The sequence below is a fragment of the Pongo abelii genome, chromosome 5, assembly GCF_028885655.2.
Source record: "Pongo abelii isolate AG06213 chromosome 5, NHGRI_mPonAbe1-v2.0_pri, whole genome shotgun sequence".
Lineage (NCBI taxonomy): Eukaryota > Metazoa > Chordata > Mammalia > Primates > Hominidae > Pongo > Pongo abelii.
Window position 1 is genome coordinate 57518688 of NC_071990.2, and position 21496 is coordinate 57540183.

General features: G+C 40.4%; 1 protein-coding gene, 1 long non-coding RNA gene and 1 pseudogene across 10 annotated transcripts in view; 1 reads left to right on the forward strand and 2 right to left on the reverse strand.

Moving 5' to 3' along the window:
* The window catches only part of DST (dystonin), a 482223-nt gene extending 472955 nt beyond the window's left edge, over positions 1–9268 (reverse strand). For 7 of the 9 annotated variants that reach the window (XM_054556950.2, XM_054556959.2, XM_054556944.2 and 4 more), the window contains exons 1-2: positions 8798–9268; positions 8148–8209 (exon numbers count right to left, since the gene is read on the reverse strand). In XM_054556950.2, coding sequence (XP_054412925.2) covers positions 8148–8209; positions 8798–8978 — 243 coding nt within the window. In that variant the 5' untranslated portion in view covers positions 8979–9268. The remainder of the gene's footprint in view (positions 1–8147; positions 8210–8797) is intronic. The other 2 variants (XM_054556951.2, XM_054556941.2) reach the window with 1 other exon arrangement.
* On the forward strand, positions 154–268 carry LOC112133968 (U6 spliceosomal RNA; annotated as a pseudogene).
* On the reverse strand, positions 2950–8141 carry LOC134761527 (uncharacterized). The gene is made up of 2 exons (XR_010140228.1): positions 6196–8141; positions 2950–4612 (listed from the first exon to the last, which is right to left on the reverse strand). It is a non-coding gene; the product is annotated as an uncharacterized LOC134761527 (long non-coding RNA).
* Positions 9269–21496: the final 12228 nt, after the last annotated feature.

The window sequence follows — 21496 nt, forward strand, 5'->3', positions numbered from 1 at the left end:
ACCTAGAGATCAAAAATGAGGTCTAAATTTGACAGGCAGATTTCAGAGTAACCATGATATGGGGGTAAACTAAAACAGTGAGTACGGTGAGATCCCACAAGTAAAATCTAAATAGGCAAAAATGAGGCCCAGCAAATCTATTGCCAGAAAGTAGTGCTTGGTTGGGCAGCACATATATTAAAATTGGAAAGATACAGAGAAGATTAGCGTGGCCCCTGCACAGGGATGAAACATTGAAACATAAATTTGTGAAGCATTCCATATTTTTAAAAAAAGAATGAAGATTAGTGGCTGCCTATAGTTAAAGGATGAAGGAAGGAGGGGAATAGGGAATAATTGCTAATGGGTATAGGTTTATTTTGGGGGTGATGAAAATGTTCTAAAATTAAATTCTGACGATGGTTGCACAACCTGTGAATATACCAAAAACCACTTAATTATACACTTAAATGGGTGAACTGTACAGTATGTAAATTATATCTCAATAAAGCTGTTTTCTTCTTTTAAGTAGGCCCAAGACAGGGAATATCAAGTTATAAGTAGGAAGAGGATTCAGTGCAGAAACAGACAGCCAGGGCCAGAAAGAGGCAGGGGATTAAGAGGGTGTTGTCTAGAAACCAGGAAGGAAATATCAAGAAGGAATCAGTGGCCAATAGTATCAAATACTGGATAGATCAACTAAATTAAAGACTGAAACAATCAATATATCAATTTGGAAATCATTGGTGAGCTAAATGTGAGTGGTTCTAAATAGTAGCAGCAGAAGCCAGACTAAATTGAGGAATAAATGAGAGGTGAGGAATAGAAGGTAACAAAGAAGCTTTTTCAGGAAACTTTTCTTGTCAAGAGAAGAGTTGGTGACATAGGGAGGTTTTGTGCTGTTGCTATTATTTCCAATAGGAAGCACATATGATGTTTATAGGTAAGGGAAAGGAGCCAGCAGAGAAGGAGCGATTGAGGATAAAGGAGGGGATGACTAATAGAATATCCCCCAAGATGGGAAGAAAAGAATTCACAACATAAGCATAAAATATCAGTGTGGACGACAGATGAATTTTTAATTGGACTGGGAAGGAAGGCTAAGATGCTGGTTAGTTCATAGGTGCAATAAGTTTAAGGAGCTATTACTTGCATTAATTGTGAGTCAGGAGATAAAAGGTCACTGGCTGAAGGTAAGGGAGTAGGCCTGAGGACTTCACAGGAGGGTAAACATTTAGGAATAATTATTATAGGAGAGAAATTTTAAAGGAAGAAGTTGAAAAATTGCTACATATATTTCAAATAGTTTTAAAAACTTTAATGTATTTCAGTCAATAAAAAGGTCTTTTACATAATGAATTACCTGCAAATTTATTATACTTCGTATTAAAATTTGTAATGACCACACTAAACACATGAGCAGGTTGCCATAAATCCCTGGAGAGATGGTGTCTGCAGTCAGAATATAATGCAATGATGCTGATCCTTGGACCTCAAAAACATGGTACCCTTCAAAAGCTCAGCCTCAGGGTCACCAGAAAGGCCCCCAACTGGCCATTTTCCAAGGCCCTCTGCAGCAGAGGCCATAACTCTTTGTTCTCCCTGGGTGACAGAAGAGTGATTGGGCAGTTTTGTTATAGTTGCTGGAAAAGAAATCAAATGGTGATTTTTTGCTACTCTCTTTTTTTTTTTTTTTTTTTTTTTCTGAGACAGAATCTTGCTCTTTGACCAGGCTGGAGTGCAGTGGTGCGATCTTGGCTCACTGCAACCTCCACCTCCCAGGTTCAAGTGATTCCTCTGCCTCAGCCTCCCGAGTAGCTAGGACTGCAGGCGTGCGCCACCACACCCAGCTAATTTTTGTATTTTAGCAGAGACGGGGTTTCACCATGTTGACCAGGATGTTCTCCATCTCCTGATCTTGTGATCCACCCACCTTGGCCTCCCAAAGTTCTGGAATTACAGGCGTGAGCCACCACACGCAGCCTGCTTCTCTTAAGAGGACTCATGGCAGATGCACTTCTAAAGTGTTCAAATACAATAATGTTATGTCAAAGCCTTTTGTCAACTGTCATGTAGTATACACAAATCATTTTTATTATAGCTGACACCTGCGTCTACTTCCAGTACTATATTCCTTTATGCAATCTCAAAAGTCCCTCTCTCTAACCATACTGGTATACACCAAGCTCTGAAAACAGGCATGTGCTTTCCTAAATCTTGTCTATCCTCATGCCCTTATACCAACCTGGGATTTTGCTCTCATTTCTCTGAATCTACTCAGGTACAGTGGACCCCACTTATCCACCACAGATCCATTCCAAGACCCCAGTGGATGCCTTAAACCACGAATAGTACTAAACCCTATACAGACTATGTTTTTTTCCTATACATACATACCTATGATAAAGTGTAATTTAATTAAGTAAATCTGATGCAACACATTGCCATCAATCAGAATATGTTTTCTATTCATGTCTTCCACCCACATATTTAATGTCTTTTCCATCCTAACTAAGCACTCATCATGCCCTGTGGCCATAACTTTTACAGTTTAAAGTGTGACAGCAAAACTATCATGAATTTCTTTTTCCTTCTTCACAATTTCACAGATAGAAGATTCATTTTTGTGGTATATATTAGAAGCTTCAGCATATGATTTTTTTTTCCTTTCCTTACTAAGTCAAGAAGTTTTACCTTTTCACTTTAAGGAAGCATTTTGTGACTTCTCTTTGGCATATCTGAATTGCCAGCATCACTACTCTCGCACTATGGGGCCATTATTAAGTAAAATAAGGGTGACTTGAACACAAGCGTGGCAATACAGTTGACAGTAAACCTGATAACTGAGATGGCCAGAGTATAAAGTATGGATTTGCTAGACTAAGGGATGATTCACATGTTGGGCAGGACAAAGTGGGATTGGAGCAGGACAGCTCAGGGTTCCATCGGGCTACTCAGAGTGGCACGCAATTTCAAACTTATGAATCCTTTATTTCTGTAATTTTCCACTTAATATTTTCAGACCACAGTTGGCCACAGGTAACTGAAGCCACGGAAAGCAAAACCACAGAGAAGAGGGGACTACTGTACTTACCATACAACCTTCAGGCTTCAGCATAAATATCACTCCTCTTGGAAGGCTTCTCTAATCACTTGAGCTAGAAGCAACCATTTCACCAGAACTATTCCAACCATTCCTTTTCTATACATAATTTGTTACTTGGTATTTACGCTAATGATGCTTTTTTCTTTACCTGCCTTAAGCACCTAGAAGACAGGAATCATGTTTTCATGGTGCCTCTACAGCATGACACTTTGTATGTAGTAGATACTTGGCCTATTACTTCTGGAAGGGGCTCAGAGATCATTCTCACATTACCAGTCATAATACAAAATCTAAGTATCAGTGACAAAAGAGACTTGACCAAGGTGACACAGTTAGTTCGTGGCAGAGCTAGAACCCAAAACCAGAATTTTGAACTCATATTCTTATAATCCTTACATTATGCCAATTTGTTATTACCCTAGTTCCATTTTGCCATCCAGATCTCAAAGAGAGTCATTCTTGAGCCTTAAGATTACATAAAGATGCAAACTTCTCTGGAAAATATTTTGTATCAATTCTAATCTAGATGAATTTAATTGGCTTGGATGCATGAAAAAAAAGTGGGAGTTTTTGTTTGTTTGTTTTTGTTGTTTTGTTTTTCTGTTTTGTCACCATGTAGCTAAAGTCAGGGTTAATTATATGGTAGTGTTGACTCTGGTATGATTAACTCTGTGAATAGGATTAATTTGTCTTTTTTACATATGTATTGGCTGTACACTTTTACACAGCAGCCTCCGATGCTCTCATTGCATTTGTGATTCATAGTTGGAAACGGCACAGCAGTTCAGTTAGCATAACAGAAAAAACCAGTAACTATAAAATTTCAGCACTGACATTGGGAGTGACCTAGAAGGAACTGTCAAAGGCAGGGGCTCCATCTCCAACCCTTTGTTAGCCCTATTGTCTAACACAGTACTTTGGACAGAAAGAGAAAATAAATGTGTTTATTTGAAAAATAATTGGGTGACACTCAATGAATACTGCATCATGTGCACACTTACAACTTACGGCTGACTTAATTAGTATAAATTAATTTAGACCTAAAATGTAACTCTAGACAAATTATTTATTTATAAAGATAACCTAATTATAAAGGATTGCTCAATAATAAACTATCACTTTCCCTAATCCACTAAATTAGGTAATTCTTAATGAAAGATGAAAATTTAATGAGATGCTGTGAAATGTGGTTATTTTGCTGGCCATTCTCCAATGATTTGGTACAGGGACACTTGAGGAACATAATGAGGACAACAGGGCTTAGGTGGACCATTGTTTCATTTAGGATAACTTACATAATCACTGGAAAAAAACTAAAGGATTTGCCAGTTCAGTATTATAAGAAACGTCAACTAAAAACTCAATTTCTTTCAGTGAAAATTTTGGGCATATTATTTTCCGGGCTGTGAGTGACACGATTCAACACCAGAGGACAGACAATACGTAGCCAGATAATTCTTGTGTTACTCAGTCCTTATCTTGTTATGTGACTCTTTGGGAACTGCTTAACTCTTTTGGTTCCTTTGCCTGAAACAGGAAATAGAGATATTTACTCAAAAATTGGTAGATATAGAACACACTCTTCTCCTTCCTTATGTCAGACAAGGCTTCCCTTATTCCACTGAGCTCATGAATAGGGATTATTTACCACTATTCACTCTGGATATTCTCAAAGGGCATTATAATAGTCTCCATTCTACTGAAGTACTCCCAAGACCCTTTCTTATAATCTAATGGTACCTCAATTACCCATATCACTTTCTGAAATTTCCTTAAAATCAGGATTGTCACAGCCTGACTTTCACCACAGGAATCTAGGGTAACAGTTTACCATTGTTTAAAGTCACAGCATAAAGCATTATAAATCCTCAGGAAAAGTACACTTCTTAGATAACAGGATTCTAGAACCCAGAATGAACGCTTGGTTTCTAGACTGTCTTACTACATCTCTTCATTAGCTGTTTAGCAAAACAAGAACAAAAACACTGTATAAGTGTTTAATATGCATACATAAAACACATATTTCTGTCTATTACTGAAATGAAGTTACACTGTTCAGGCCTTGCTAGCTGCATTAATTATTTCACATTCTCATATGCTATTTATGAACATTTAGAAGACTACTAAAAAGCTAGTAAAGTTTGCAAGTATGTGAAAATAAAAAGGGTTGGCAGTTATGGTTCCAAAACATATTATAAACATCTATATTATTTATTTCTAGCTTCATGAGGAAGAAACTGAAAAAATGTGTTTATTATATACTTAGTGAGGAGAAAATAGCTGGAGCTCCTCAGATGAGGAAGGTGGCTTTTTTCCCTACTGCAGAACTTTCCCAAAGTAAACTGAGTCCTGGTGCGATGATGTTTTCTCTAGGAGTATTTCTCTGACTACCTGTAAAGGAACTGGCTAAAACTTCCTGTGCAATTGGACTCCTTCCTGGGCGTGTGGGTACCAGAAGCAATACATTCTGCCAAGTAAAGCATCAAAGTGCTCACTGAACTTCTTCATCTGTACAAGGGCTAGCCCAAAGCTTTTTCGTGGTTCAAAGTGAGTCAGCAGATCCTAAACCCATTTTCCTCCTTTGACCATGGTAGAAAGGCTGAAAGTGAGTTATCTACTTACTGAGAATGGAAGGAGAAACAGAAAGTACTAAATTCTTAGTTCAATATGACTATGATTTGTCAGAAATCAAAATATTTTCTTAGATAATTATTTTGCAGCAGCTACTACTAAAAAGCAACAAGAATATTCATTATGCTACACAAATTCTATTTTTAAAAATATATTTAAAACCAAGTAAATTCAGAGGTATTTCTCAAAGAGAAAATCTTGCAGAAAATGACATCTTGATAGAAAAGAGGAAAGAAAAATATTCCCTATGTTTTCCTTAAGGGAAAATATTTCATTTATGTAAGCAAAGTAGTGATGAAATATGACATTCTTTTGCAACACAGTCCCATAATTTTCACTTATAAAATAGCATTCTTTGAGTGGTTTATCAAAACAGCTTGCTGATGGGTAGCCCATCAACAAATTAAACTAATATTGCATTTAAATTTTTCAGAAAAAAAATTCAAACTGAATCCATTTTGTTTCAATTTGTGACTTACATTTTTAGCACAAACTCCAGGGCAATTTTTAAAAGCCTGCAAAGATCCAGTAAGAGTTGAGATTTAGCAAATGTTGAATTCTGAGCAATGTCCTGAGAATGTGCATTTTTCTTTTCTGCCCAACTCTGAGTTCTATTTGCCCAGTTTCAGGAACTAGCACCCACTAGGAGATTTTTTTTTCATTCATTCATTCAATAAATATTTATTAATAACCCACTGTATACAAGGCACTGAGCCAAATAGTGGAGATACAGCCCTAAACAAGAAAGATATGGTCCTGCCCTCAAGGAGCTCACAGTCTAGTAGACAAGGCAAATACCACACAAAGATGTCAAACTGTACCAGGAATCTTATGAAGTGAGTTAAGGCATTAAACAACTACCCCCAGCTTTCCTAACCAAATGCAAGCTCAGGACAAAAACATTCAACTGAGAGATAACTAAACAAGACATAGTTGTATCTCATTTTTTGTTTGTGCTTTAGCTGAAATATCTGATGGCTAGTATAATAACCCACAACAGGATTATTATTCTGGTTCTATCATTTATGTGTGTGGAACTGGGTATCTCTTTTTAAAATCAAAATCTTATATTTTGGTGTTTGCACTCTGTCAATTATTTACTTCTCATCACATCTGAATGGGCTGTTCTACTGAATTAATCTCATATTCAAAAATTGTTGCTTTATAATAGTCCCGATTTTTGATGTTTTCCATAAACTTTAATTAAGTAATTTAATAAAGACTTGGAAATTTGCAAACATTATCGTTTATTTTTATACATTTTAAAATTCAATTTTACAAAATATAATGATAGCTACCAAATATTGAATACTTATTATGAACTAAGTGGGATTTTTCTTTACACAATTTCTTGTAATTTCCTCCACCCTCCCATAACCCTGCAAGGTACTAATGGCCCTAGCTTACAGATGGGTAAACCGAGGCACCGAGCTGTATCACACAGCTAGTTAATGTAAAGCCAGGAATGGAACCTCTGATTACCTGACTGGTTAACTTATCCTCTCAAGAATCCTAAATTGAATAGAGTTCTCACCCTCTAGGGCTATATACAGTAGAATTACTCTTTGTGCAACATTTTAATGATATTGCAATAATACAGTTAAAGTTTTTAAGCAACTAGAACCCAATAAAACATCTAGGGTGGCATAAAATATCTGATTAACTAATGAAATGAAAGGCAAGATAACTTCAGGTAAATAGAGGGCGTTTAACTATGAAGTCTTTGCCAACATGAGTAAACTGCACCAAGCAGCAACCTCCAAGCCTGGCGGCATGCAACTTTCCTAAAAAGAGGGGAAATTATCTTAGGATAAGTGGAGGTTGGCCAGAAAACTCCTAAAGAAATCCTAGGTCAGGGAGCGCTTGTGTTTCTTCAGTGGAGCTGGTTCCTGGGTGCAGTGATTAGGAGTTAATTGCCCTAGAGGGATGGTCCAAGTTTTGAGAGTGGAGTCTGGCACACGCTACCATCATCGCTTTGCAAAAATCATCAGATGGTCCCCAATAAAACATGGAGAGCTTTATGAGAAAACAGAAATGTAAACTTGAAAATCGAAAATGAAATGCATATGGATCAAATTGTTCTGCACTAACCTCTTCGTTTATCCAAGTGAACAACCAGAGTCAACTGACAGCACCCAGAAAACACTTCCACCAGCAAAATACAAACTGTAAACTCAAGTGACATCCACCCTGTGGCTAAGTTTTTTAAGGTCTGCAGCACTTTTAGGGTTTGCCTTTTCCCCTCTTGTACAACAGCTCCACTACACGAGAAATTTGCTAAAACCGTTCGCTGGGCACTAATATGAAATCACTTAAAAAGAAACATGTCACTTTCGGCTAGGGGACAGCATGTTCGTCATTCAGTGTCCTACTGGTTTCTTAACACGCATATAATTAATATTGGTACTCAGGAAAGAGAACTTCTTCTGACCTTGAGCGTGCGCGCTAAATAAATTACCTCAGAACGAAAGTGGTGCGATCTCAAAACAGCATCTGGGGAGAAAAGAGAGAAATGAGACTTCATTTAACTCCTTGTTCTTCACCTACCGAGTGACTCATGACTTACCTGGGAGACCAGGGTCGGGAAAGCACATCGCAGACGCCTGGAATCCGGTGGTACATCCTGGGGGAGTGAGGAGGAGTCCTGGGGCCATCGGTCTCTACATGATTTCTCCGCAAGAAGTTTGCATGAAAGTTCTGGGGGAGTTGGGGAGCCCCGAACTTTCCATGCCTTACTTTCTTACCCCTACGCTCCAGCGAAGGATGCGTGAAGGCGAGGCTGGCGCAGCCCCGGACTACGCTCAAATTACCCTTAAGGCTTTAGCAAACTGACTAAAAATTTGAGTTCTTTCCTCCCCTCCCTGCCCTCGGCATCGCCGTGGTTATTCAAACCTGGGAGACTGGAGGGCGGAGGTGAGGGCAAAAAGGGCAAGGGGCGTTAAATAAAGAAACGCACTCAGCCTGGGGAGTGGGCAATGATGGGGCTAGGGGCAGTCGAGAAGGGAGGAAGCCGCGGTTCACTCTCCAAATAGGCTTAAATGTTCCTGGTAGCCCGCAGAAACCCGTCGCGGCGTGTCTTACCTCGGCTTCTTGAACGACCCGAGAAGACCGATTTCATCGGATGCCTCCCTTTCTGGAGCTTGCGGTGCCAGCAGCAGAAGAAGACGATGGTGGCGATGGTGCCCAGCAGAAGCAACAAGAGGAAGAGGGCACATTGGATGCTGTAGGGTCTCAGCAAGACGAGGAAAGCCGCGGCGATCATGGTGCGGGCGAGGCGAGGGCGACTCGACGGCGGGGCTGGAGGGCGGCGGCACAGGCACCCGCGCGGGGCGCACGCCGGGACGGCGGGCACGGGTGAGCGCGGCTCAGCGCGTCATGCCTGGCGCTCGCGGCCCCGCGCCCAGCCCAATGGCTGCGCACCCCGCGCCAGCCGCGCTACGCGAGTGATCCAGGGCTGCGGGGAGCGCTTGCCATGACTCAGCAGACAGCGACGAGGCTGCGACTCGGCGGCTGGGATCCTCTCCCCTCCCTCCCCAGGCGCCCCCGCCCCCGTCCGTGCGCAGCCCCCGGGCGCAGCCCCGCCGGGGACGCGGCGAGTGGGGAGGAGCAGCGCCGCCGCCGCGGCCGCCCGGGCCCCGCGCATAGTCCTGCGGCCGCCGCCGACCTCAGCATCCCAGAAGCCGGGCGCACGTGGGTCGGGGCGGGGACGCGGCGCTCAGGCTGTAGCCGCGGCAGCCTGCGGGGGGCGGGAATGGGGCGCCGCGGCGGGGGTTCGGCTGATGACATCACGGCCAGGCTGCGGCAGCGCGGGCGCGCGGACATGGCTGCGGCGGTTTCGGCGGCGGCCGCGGGCTGCGCCTGGGCCTGAGAGCCCAGCGCCCTGCCGCGGGGCCGCCCACCAGTCCGCGCCGTCCGCGGGTGCATTGGCCGGGCGCCTCTAGCTTCCCGGACACCCGGGTCTTCCGCCTATCCAGCCTCCCTCGGCCAAATTGCTGCGGAGCCCGTCGTCAGGGGGCGCCAAGGAGCCAGGGGGAAAACCGTGAGGCGCTGACAAGAGCCTCCCGGCGGTGCTACCCTCCACCTCCCACCTCCCTGCGCCCCGCCCCGAGGTTGGGGCTTTGAAGGATGCAGCCGGGTGAGCTATTGCTTGTGGGGGGTTCCTCGCACGCTGAAGCGTGAGCGCCGGGAAGGGCCTTCCCTGGGAATTGGGATACTCCAGGAACGGGAGGCCCACTCCTCTCCAAGCCTCTGTAAACTAGGAGCGCTCCGGGGTAGTACGCTCTGGTCTGCAGAGGTGAACTCTTCCACCCCAAACTTGGTGCTTATTTCGCAGCTAAGAATTGGGCACTTTCGATCTTCTTGTATCCCTGGGTTTGCCCTAAAACCCTGACTCATTTAGTGCATTTGAAGGGCAAGGCGATTTCAGATTTAGGGACCTGGCAGATGAAGTAAGTTGGTACTTGGCTTATAAATATTTGGGGGAGAAATTTTTTAGGGATTGTGAGGCAATAGTGATCTCTCACACGTGCAGGCACACTCTGTCTCCCCTTTGTCCCCTCCCCACGTTTCTTCATAACCAGCAAAAAGTATATGGCAGTTGGTGGCCAGGGGATTTAACACTAATGCAGTGCCAGCACGGAAGGTATAGCGAGAGCGCTGCAGTGTGTCTTTCTGCGGACGGCCACGGCCACTTGGCCAGGAAGCGGCTGCTACAGCAGTCAGTCTGCGGCATCTTGCGGTCTTGACGGGCGGTGCTGTGCCGCGTTCTGCTGCCCCCAAGGCAATGCTGGCTTTCCCTGTGTGGGGCTGGATTGTTTGTTTCATTTACTCGCATAAGAAAACTTTAATTATAGTGACAAGGTAACACTTGACTGCATTTGCGGAGTTTCTTATAACGACTGTATTAGCCTCTTTTTTGGAATATTTAATAGACTGAAGAAATTGTGTCATAAAAATTTATAAAATTTTGAAAAGCCGGTAAATAATTGGGAGGAATAAAAGTTTTATTTGCTTGTAGTGATCTCAAAATCAGTGTTGTTTTCCAACTATACAAAACCGTACAGCTCTGCATAAAAGCTTAATCATTGATGTCCATAAAGCCAGTAACATATTACCATGTGTAAGTATTAAACCTAAAAAGGCATTGGTTAATGCAGTCTCTTAGTGCCAGATTCATAAGCATGGAAAACAACAGATACGTTTTGTTTACAGCTAGTTTCCTAAAACAAAATATACATTCGAATTATTGACATGTTGCATCTCATTCATTCAGTTGTTTTGGATTGAACTCAGAAGGGACCTTGCTTGGAGACACTGCATAAGGTGGGAATTTTGAATGGCAGCATGTAGGCTGCACTGAATTCCAGGATAGGCTTCATGGGTCTCTGGCACTCAGAGTGGGTGACAGGTAGCACTACATCATGTGCATATGGCTAAAGGTTTCCTGATACCGCAGCCCACTGCAGTGAGAAACTGTATGCAACAATTATGCAGAGGTTATTGAAGAAAATCCTGAGAGTTTGCAATGTGTGGCACATCAGGAAAGGAAGAATTCTCCACCGCATTGACTCAACAATGGCATGGTGGAGTAATTTTAAACAACAAAACTGAACTAACCATGTGCAGACATTGGGGGAAATAACTAACAGAATTTTGGAAGGTCATCTTTATGCTTCTCATTGACTGAAATTTGTAAGTGAGCTGAAATAGCCTACGTATCCTTGAACAGAAACATGTCAAAGACACACAGAATAGTATTCAAATTGCCCCAAACGCTATATTTTTTAACAACAAAAAGCAACTAAATAGCTATTATGGTTTTCTGAGCTATGACTTTAGCACAACTGTTATCCTGCGTCTTGCTGCAGCCATTTATAAGTTTCAAGTGCACACAAGAACATAATTTATCTCTCTTGGCAGGCAAATGCTTAACTGCCATGCAATAGGATTATAGATATTTCTTTTTAGATGCATTCATTTCTGTTCTTTCCATCAGTTGTCTTAAAAATACTAATAATGAACAAACCAAATCCTTGAAAGAATTTAGTATTTAGTTCCATTGTTATTTTCTGATTTGTTTGTTGCTAATTTATCATTTTTTTCCAAACAACAGCATACATAGTATTAATTGCTTCTGTCTGTGTGTTTATGTGATGCCTAATGCATCGTGGAATTCAATAAATACTAAATCAGCCAAGCAGTGCTTTTTGGAAGTTAATTTAGTAGAAATTATACCTTGCCTTCCTGGTAGGTTTTTGCTTTAAAAAAAGAATAATTGACATTGTATAAAAGTCACACACAAAAAAAATTGTTAAGTTTGAGGATAGGGATGGAGGGGGAGAGCCATGGCCCAAATCTTTCATACAAAAAAATGAAAATTCATAGTGGAAAAGTATGTATAGTTTGTTGACTTTTTTATGAGAGTAAGTTATCATTGTCACCCAAAAGAAGACAAAATAGTTGGGAAAGATAGCTAAGAGAGTTTGATACCACGTATGTAGAAGATGGTCCATTATACAGCCCTTCTTCCCTTTAGATTCTCAACCAAATTGGGAATAGACACAAGGAACCATAAGGAAATTAAAATATTGTGTTAACTCTATTCAAGATAAAGTCAGATTGAAGAACACAGCTTAGCCTCAAAGCCAAAATGGGGCATCTTATTCCTTTTTCCTTACTTGGCATGCTCACCCAGTCCACAGCTGAAAAGTGACAGGCCTCCCCAGCATTAGGGCAGGAAGGAACCCAACCTGTTCAAATTCCGGCATAAACACCAAAGGCAAAGGGAAGCCTGACACTTTACAATCCATAAGGCGTTCAGCATGTGTGAGCAAGAGACAGGCCCATGTGTGAGAAGGGAATTTTATACATCACTCCTGCCCACTAATAGCTGGTAGGCCCTCCTGAGTTTTTCCATCACTTAAGTCTTTTCATTCCCAAAAGATAGCAGTGAGTAAGGTGCTTTAAAAAGGTGGCAGAAACATCTTCCTCGGTACTTTCTTAGAGGCAGAAAGTTGTGGCACAGGTTCCTAATGTATGGATCAAGAAGAAACATCAGAAAGAAGAAAAGTTTCCACCCTAAGCTGTGTAACAACCAGTTGAGAAAAAGGGAGGAACTGAAGATAACTCAGGTTTTGAGCTAGGGTAGAGGAATAATTTGGAAGGAGAAGATAACAAACTGCATTTTAGACCCACTGAGGTGGAAGCCTCAGAAGGACATCATTGTGAAAATATCCAGCAAGCCCATGGAAATGTGGAGAGGTCAGAACCAAAAACAGATAGGGAGTCATCAACATTGTAGTTGGAGTAATGGAAACAGAGGAAATGACTAAGGAATAGATGCTAAAGAGCATCCCAGAATCAGAACTTTGGAGACGGCTCCCATTTGTGGCCTGGAGGATAGCAAAGTGGTCGAAGCCAAGTAGGGAGTGTTCCAATTTAGTGGCTTTCTGGAACAGATGCACAAATGGGAGGCTAAGGAGGACAAGGACTGAGGACTGGTGACTAGGAGACCTCCGGAAACCTTTCAGAGAACTGTTTCATCATGGCAGGAGAGGCTAAACCCAGACATTAATGAGTTGAAGGGGGAATGAAGATGAGAAAGAGGAGAGGGTTGTTGTCTACAATCTTTGCAGAAATTTAACTCTAAAGGGGATGAGTAGAAAAGCAATTAAATCCTGAATAAAGGCCAATGGTGATTATTTTGTCAGGCTAGGGATATTTGAACAAGTTTCTAGGGAATTTGGGAGATGGAGCCAGAAGAGGGAGAGAAATAATTAAAGAGAAGGGAGAAGAGGACATTCTCCTGGGGATTTGTGATTTAGCAATTTTGAGTCCGCCCAACAGACTAGCTCTTTCTGGTCTCAGGTTGCTTTGGACTCTGCAGAGTGAAAATTGAGCCTGACTAGTTAGGATGGCTCCATGCCCATGGTTTCTTCTCCATCTAATCTGGCTACTGGTACTCAGACTTGAATAACGACTTTTAGGGAAAGATAAGGAATGTCTTGGAATGTAGCCTAGGTTGTCTGTGATTATTACCAATTTATCTGGAAGTGAGTAAATTACCCAGTTGGTCATCACACAAGGACATTACATTGAAATATTACCCCCTTGAAAACAAGAAGTTTAGGTAAGAATGGCTCTAGCAATAAATTATTAGAAATAAAGCATATTGATTTTGGCCTGGTAACTTCCTTGTTTCTAGGTGAAGCGTTTTACATGTGCTTGTATTAAAAGGTAAAGGTGCTATATCATCTGGAAGAACCTACTTCATCTAAAATAAATTTGGAGGTGATTTCCAGCCACCAGAACCAGGGAAACCATCATGTGGATAGATTACTATTTGCTTTTTAATATTTGAATTTTTGAAAGAAAAATAATTGTAACTTGCAGTAATATCAAATATTATTTTCAGCAAATATTCCCTGGTAAAGGGCTTTATTTTACCATAATAAAAACTTTTAAAATAACTTAAAAGTATACTGAGAAAATATTGCAAATGGAATTATTTCAGAATGTTGTTTTAACATTTTAGCTATTGTAGAGCCTAATTAGGTTTCGTTGTTCTACGGGTTACCACACTGCAGAAGCCATGATAATTCCAGGGGTATGTGAGGGGAGTTCTTTTTGGGTGTGTGAGCATTACAGACTTTTCAAAAAAGTCAGCTGAGTTTGGGAGCTTAAAAACATCAATATAATTGAATCCATCTACTATATAATGCTTTGCAGACAGTTTTTGGAAAGTAATCATTTATTATCCACAAGCAAATAGAATTCATTTATATAGTTTCCACATTGAGTGTGGGATTAGTCATGCGGCAAAATACTGAGTCATTTGGCCAGAAAATTTACTCATAGTTGTATGAACTGCCAATGGAAAATTTGAGAGCTGTTCATAAATCAAATTATAAAGCTCTTAGAGTTATAAATCACTGAGCAATATTGTTCATTATTATTCAGATGGTATAAAATATTTCCACCATTTCTAAGAATGGGCAATTTACAAAGCAAGTTTGAAAGCTGAAGGTATTGCCTTCTAGATCCAAGATGAAACTTGCCATGTAAGTTATAAACATTCTACATCTGAAACTTCTACACTTCTTAAGTAAAAAGATAAAAAAATAAGATAGGAGCTTTATCATTGCATAGCAAATGTTACAAGATGAATAAAATTTTGGTTATTATTTACAAATTAAGTTCTAGGTTGTGATGATAATAAAACTGCAGCAACATTAAATAGCTAGAGTTCCCCTATTTCTTACAATAATTCTTTGTCATTTAGGACTTTTGCATTAAATATTTTGTGCTAATAGAGTTGTATGCTAATGCATCAATGCACTCATAGCCTGAAAAAATATTGTCACTAGGAGAGCAGAAGTACTAAATGTACCAAGGAGAGCAGAAAATTGTGATAAGCAACTGATGATTAGTAAAAGATGTATTAATAATATATAGTTCCAGAGGTTATTGATACCTCAATGTAAGGACATCCCATGAATCTAGGAACAGAAAGAAAAGTACATCTTTAAAATGTCTTTGTAGCCACAAATACTTTATGGAGTAAAAAAGGGCAACAAACAGCAAACACACTAAATTGGAATATAGTAGAGTTTATATTTCAAAGAAGAAAGCCATTAACCTAAAGCCTGTTCTTGCCAGTCCTATCTCTACTGTAGAAGTTCAAACTGGAATTCAGGTTTCTAGAGACCTGAAATTACATGTAAAAACTTGTGTCTCATTTTGAGGACATGATCCATACCTTTCATTAGATTCTTAATGAGCTCTCCCCCAACTCCCCCAATGAGAATCCTCAGAATCATACAAATCCACATAGGTACTGAGGCTTCTGAATGCGTATAAGTCATTTGATCCATCAAGAATGGCAGCACCTGGGTACCCCTGAGACTGTCTTGGGGACTATCCGTCCATGGTTAGCAAAGGAAACTTTCTGTTCTAAACTATAAAAGTTTAGATAAGTCTCCCAAGTGCAGGTGAGTGCTGCCACCCAAAGACTAAATGGAGATGATGTGCTGGGAGTTAATTTGTCCTCTAGCATCTTTAAACATATTGGGAGAGAGTCAAATGAGTCCCCTAAGGTAACTCCCACTGGGATGTCAGTTGTAACCCTAAGAGAAGAAAAGACTGTGTTAACAATCTAGGACCACTTCCATAGACTTCTGTTATGGAAAGAAGGGATAAATTGATTCCTAAGCTGCCTTCATGCCAATTAACTACCCAATTTATAGCTAGATGTTTGCATGGATAAGCCCATTCCAAGCCAATAGGACTAGTCCTAAAAGCTAGTCTTGGGTTCACAGTCTGCAAAAATTTCTGTAGTCTTAAGGCCTAAAAGAGGGACAAAAGGAATTAGTATTAGGTTCCCAGAAACAACTCACATTCTGGTAAATATAGCCACCACTCTTCCTAAATCCTTCCCCAAGCCCACATTCAACAGTCTACTGTGGAGTCTGCAGACATGGTAATTGGTGCCCTCAATCCCACCAGGGTGATTCTGCACTCTGGTGGGAAGACTGCCCATCCAGCTGTTCAGCTTCACCTACTCGTTGTTTCTAGCGTCCCACCAGGAGTGGAATGCTATGGTTTAAAATTTTACTTCTGCAAAAACTCATGTAGAAATTAGATTATTGTTGTGACAGTATTGGCAGGTGGGACTTTTGAGAGGTGATTAGACCATGAGGGCTCTGCCCTCATGAATGGATTAATGCTGTTACTTTAGGAGTGGATTTGTTATAAAAGAGCTAGTTCAGCCTCCTCTCTCTCTCTCCCTCTCTCATCTTCATCTTCCACCATGTGATGACACAGCAAGACAGCAAGGCACTCACCAGATGCCAGTACCTTGATATTGGACTTCCCAGCCTCCAGTACTGCAAGCCAATAAATTTCTGTTCATTATGAATTACTAAGCCTGTGGTATTCTGTTTTAACAGCACAAAACAGACTAAGACACCACTCTTGCCATATTTGTGGACCTCAACTCCCTCTCCACCACCATATTTCCAGGATACTAGGTCTCAATGTCACATCATCATGATCACATATTGTTACAGTATGAAGCTGGTTATTTCATTATGTGACTGTCTCACTCCAGTGGGCAAGTCCAGTTTCCTGAGGTATCCTGATCTCTCAGTCCGGCTAGTTCTTTTTGCTCCAAGTTCTCTTCTGATCCTCTAGGGTTTGGTGACATAACATTCATGCATTCCACACGGAAACAGACCTTGGATCAATATGATTTCCTGGGTGCCTCAGACCCCCCTCTGGGCCTAGTGGGCACTGTTCTTTGCACACTTTCAGTCTGTGGTCATTTGTAATGAGGCAGGAATCTACCTAGAGAAGATATTGCAGGATTGTAGTTAATGTATCAGACTTCCTGGTGGTTTACCATCTGGTGAGCTGTTAAAAGTCTAGGTCTTAGTGCCTAGATTAAGGGGCACCAACAGCACCCTGGGAGTTGATTGGTATGATTATTATTCACCTGTGCCACTTCCCCAAAAGGCATGGAATAACATGTACTGGTCATCCTCATTACTGAATGGCTACCTTGATGTGGACCACCTAGTTATCGGTAGTAACAGCTAGCACTTATTGAGTATCTACTCTCTGCTAAATGCTTTACGTGCATTTACTCATTCAATCCTCACAGCAGCCCTGAGTAGGTACTACTCTTATTCCTATTTTATAGATGGGAATTCCAGGGCTTAGAGGTGTAAGGAGTTGCCTAAAGACCATATACTTAGCAAGTGGCATCAAAATTCTTCAGCACTTCACAAACCACACAAACCATTCCTGTTGCATGTTTTCCATTTCCACTGCCTCCCTGCTTCATTTGCACTGCAGCTCTTCCCCTAAAGGAAATCCTCTTAGTTAGAGCTTGCTGAGCAGCTACTCTTCCTCTCTTCTGACTCTCCTTAGGCTACCCCTACCCACATTCATGAAGGCCAACCCAACACTCCAGCAGAACGTCAGATGTTTCCTTGTACACAAGAGATGCTGTCCTCTCCTTTAGCCTATGAAGAATTTACCTAGGCCACACCTCCTAATCCAGCAATTTCACAAGACTCTTTGTATTAAAAAATTATAGTTTCACCCTTACCATTTCATTGCCATGTCTCCATCATTATCACTTGGGTAAATTTGACCCAGCATCTCCAGAAAACTAAAGAAGCTTAGCGGGGCCAAGCTGACTCCTACTTTGGAAAAACTGCTCTATGGGAGACCACCTGGCTGTCCTTTATAAAAGAGAAAGCTATAATAATTTTTTCTTTATATTTTTACAAAAGATTGAGGTTTGTCTAATATAGACTCATAGGTATCAAGGTTAATTAGCTATGTTTATTGAAGCCGTCCCCTGTCCTCAATGCTATAAACTCCCCTCCTACTCTCACATGTTTGGCCTAAGCTTGTATGGGGGTAATCTGGTTCAATTTGCTTCAATTAATAATAAAAATATTACTATTAGTAAATTAACATAATTTATTACTATTAATAAATTAATATAATATAATATAATTAATACAACACTAGTAGTGGTATAATAAAATACTACTATTAATAAATTAATATAATTACAATATTAATAATATACTTAGTTATAAAATAAAATATCATATTTTTGTAATGATAATATTGATATAATTATATTGTTAATAATATAAATATTGTTATAAGAATGTAGTAATTATATTATTACAATTAATATTATAATTAATAATAATTAACTTATATTATTATATACCTGACATATCAACTCATAATGGGGTATTTTATTATTCCCATTTCACAGATGGAGAGACAGAAGCACAGAAAAATTACATGGGTAGTAAGTATTGGAGCTAGGGTTATGGATCAGACAGTTTGGCTTTAGAGCCTATGATTGTAAATACTTATGTGACCTGCTTTGTAAGGGTTTCAGACTGGAAGACTATCTTGAAATAACTACATAGCAAAACTGTACCTCTACCAATAAAAAAGAGTATCTCACTAAGCTTTCTATCTTTTCATAGAAGGACAAGTTTAGTCTTTCCCTCTTTCTATGAACAGGATGTACATTTACCCAAGGTTCTGTGTCCTGCTGACTGCTCTAACAACTTCTCTACCATAAAATCAAGGACTGACAACACTGTCCTCAAATGCCATCCCTGCTAAGTCCCCTATTCCTCTGTCTTTTTGTCTTTTTTTTTTTTTTTTTTAAGATGGGGGCTTGCCCTGTTGCCCACGCTGGAGTGCAGTGGCCTGATCATAGCTTACTGTAGCCTCCATCTCCCAGGCTCAAGCAATCCTCCTGGCATAACCTCCCAGGTAGCTGAGACTGCAAGCAGGCACCACCATAGCTGGCTAATTTATTTTATTTTTAGTAGACAAAGTCTCATTATGTTACTCAGGCTGGTAATTCTTGGCTTCAAGCAATCCTCCCACCTCTGTCTCCCAAGTATTGGGATTACAGGTGTGAGCCTCCTCACCTGGCCTCCTCTCAGTCTTTGAAACTTCTGAACCTCGAGGTTAGGTTGCCTACTTTGATCTCACTCTACCCATCTATCCATCCTTGCTTTAATATAGCTTCCTGGGCCTCAGCTGGCTTAAAGAGATTCATCCCATTTCCTTGAGCTTTCTTCTTTGATCAACACTTGCATTCTCCATCCTTAACTGGTTTTTTAGTTCTGACTTGCCCCATGGCTAACCACACCCAGATATGCTAATACACTGAGACAAGATGGCCTTTTACATTCCTTTTCATTTTGATTACTCTATGAGTTTATTGATAGCACTTTCACTCATAAATATATAATAAATGTATTTTTCTAAATGACCTTCATAGGGATAGGGAAATAACTTGATAAAATGTGTAATGTAGCTGATCATTTGTTTTTTTAAAATGTTAATGTTGCTTCAAGGTGGTAAGAAAAAATATCAGAGTAAGGAGAGAAATGGTTGGTAACAGGTAAGAGGGGAACTCCACTTACGATGATTTATTAAGTAAATTATCTAAAATATGTGACTCAGCACATTAATTATATTTAGACCTAAACTTTTGATAGTATAAAATTACAAAGTTAATGGAGATAATGGTGAATGGTAACCAGTTATTTCATTAATATATGATATTAGGCCAGGCATGGTGGCTCATACCTGTAACACCAGGACTTGTATCAAAAAACTGTTTAGAAATATTATTTAGCAAACAGATATGTTGATATTGTTAGGAGCTAGGATTTTCAGTGAGAGAGAAAAATGCATTACAAAATCAGAGGATCTCTTGAGCCTAGAAGTTCAAGGCTGCAGTGAGCGTTGATAGCGCTGCTGCACTCCAGTCTCTGTGACAAAGCAAGATCCTGTCACACACACAAAAAAATTTATATATATACATATGTGATATTAACATAGTGTATAATGGGATAGATATTTCAAAAAGAAATGATCTCATCTTTTCACATTATAATTGATTAGATTAATATTTGAGAGTTGAATCACGCCTATTTTTATGCGTAAGCATTGATTCTTGGATCAGAGTTACATATTAGATTTTGTGAATTTACAAAATTGGTCTAAAAGTTATTGATGTTGTAGAATACATTTACTTAAAGCAAAAAGCTTAATAATCTCATTTTGCTCTCAACTTTCAAGATGAATAGAAAGTTCCACATTAATAAAAAAATGTGAAATAGAAAACAGTTCACATGACTTATAGTCCTCCTAAAATAGAACTTGTAATTGATTTTACTCCTCTCTAGGCTTAACTCTGAACCTGTGGTTTGTTTTTTGTTTGTTTGTTTGTTTGTTGTTTGAGACCGAGTCTTGCTCTGTCACCCAGGCTGGAGTGCAATGGCATGATCTCGGCTCACTGCAACCTCCACCTTCCGGGTTCAGGCAATTCTCCTGCCTCAGCCTCCAGAGTAGCTGGGGTTACAGGCACTTGCCACCACGCCTGGCTAGTTTTTGTATATTTAGTAGAGATGAAGTTTCACCATGTTGTCCAGGCTGGTCTTGAACTCCTGACCTAAGATGTTCCACCTGCCTCGGCCTCCCAAGTGCTGGGATTACAGGCGTGAGCCACTGCGCCTGGCCTGTTTTTTTATAAATATGAGGGAAGGCACATAATTATTGGGGGGACAAGTAGTAACACAATAATAGCCAAGAAGAAAATGTTCAGAGGCCCTAGAACCACAGGAAAATTTTAGAGTCCCTCTGAATTTTGCATTTACTTTCTTGTGCAAATTTTCAGATAGTTCTGCCTGTGCCTGCAGGGTTTTTATTGACAATTGATTGGGGTAAGTGACACTGTGGAGCAGGTGAAGATTGCCTTCCACTTTTCCCAGCCTCTTATTTCTGTGCTATTACCTCTGTGCTATAGTCTTCTTCGTGAACACATCAAGATGAAAGTAAGCCAGCCACACTGTTTAATTTCTGATAAGACAAAGGCTGGGTCATTTAGCACTTGGTTCTCTTGCCAGGTCAGGAGCAACAGAGGGACTCTGGTACAGATGATGAAGCTAACATGTGGAGCCAGTGATACCAGCAATACTAGGGGTATTGATCCAGTAATACAGATATGAGCATGCATGAAGAAAAGAGCAAAAAAAAAAAAAAAAAACCCTTTGCCCCTGGAAATAGAGCTTGATCAGTGGTAGGATGGATCATGTCAGAACGTGGAAATTAGAAATACAAGCCATATCCAATAGAACAGTAATAACCCAGCAAACAAATAGTGTAGATCAGGTACATTTTCAGTATCAGATGTCCGTAGGGAGATAGCAGGTGGAAATATTG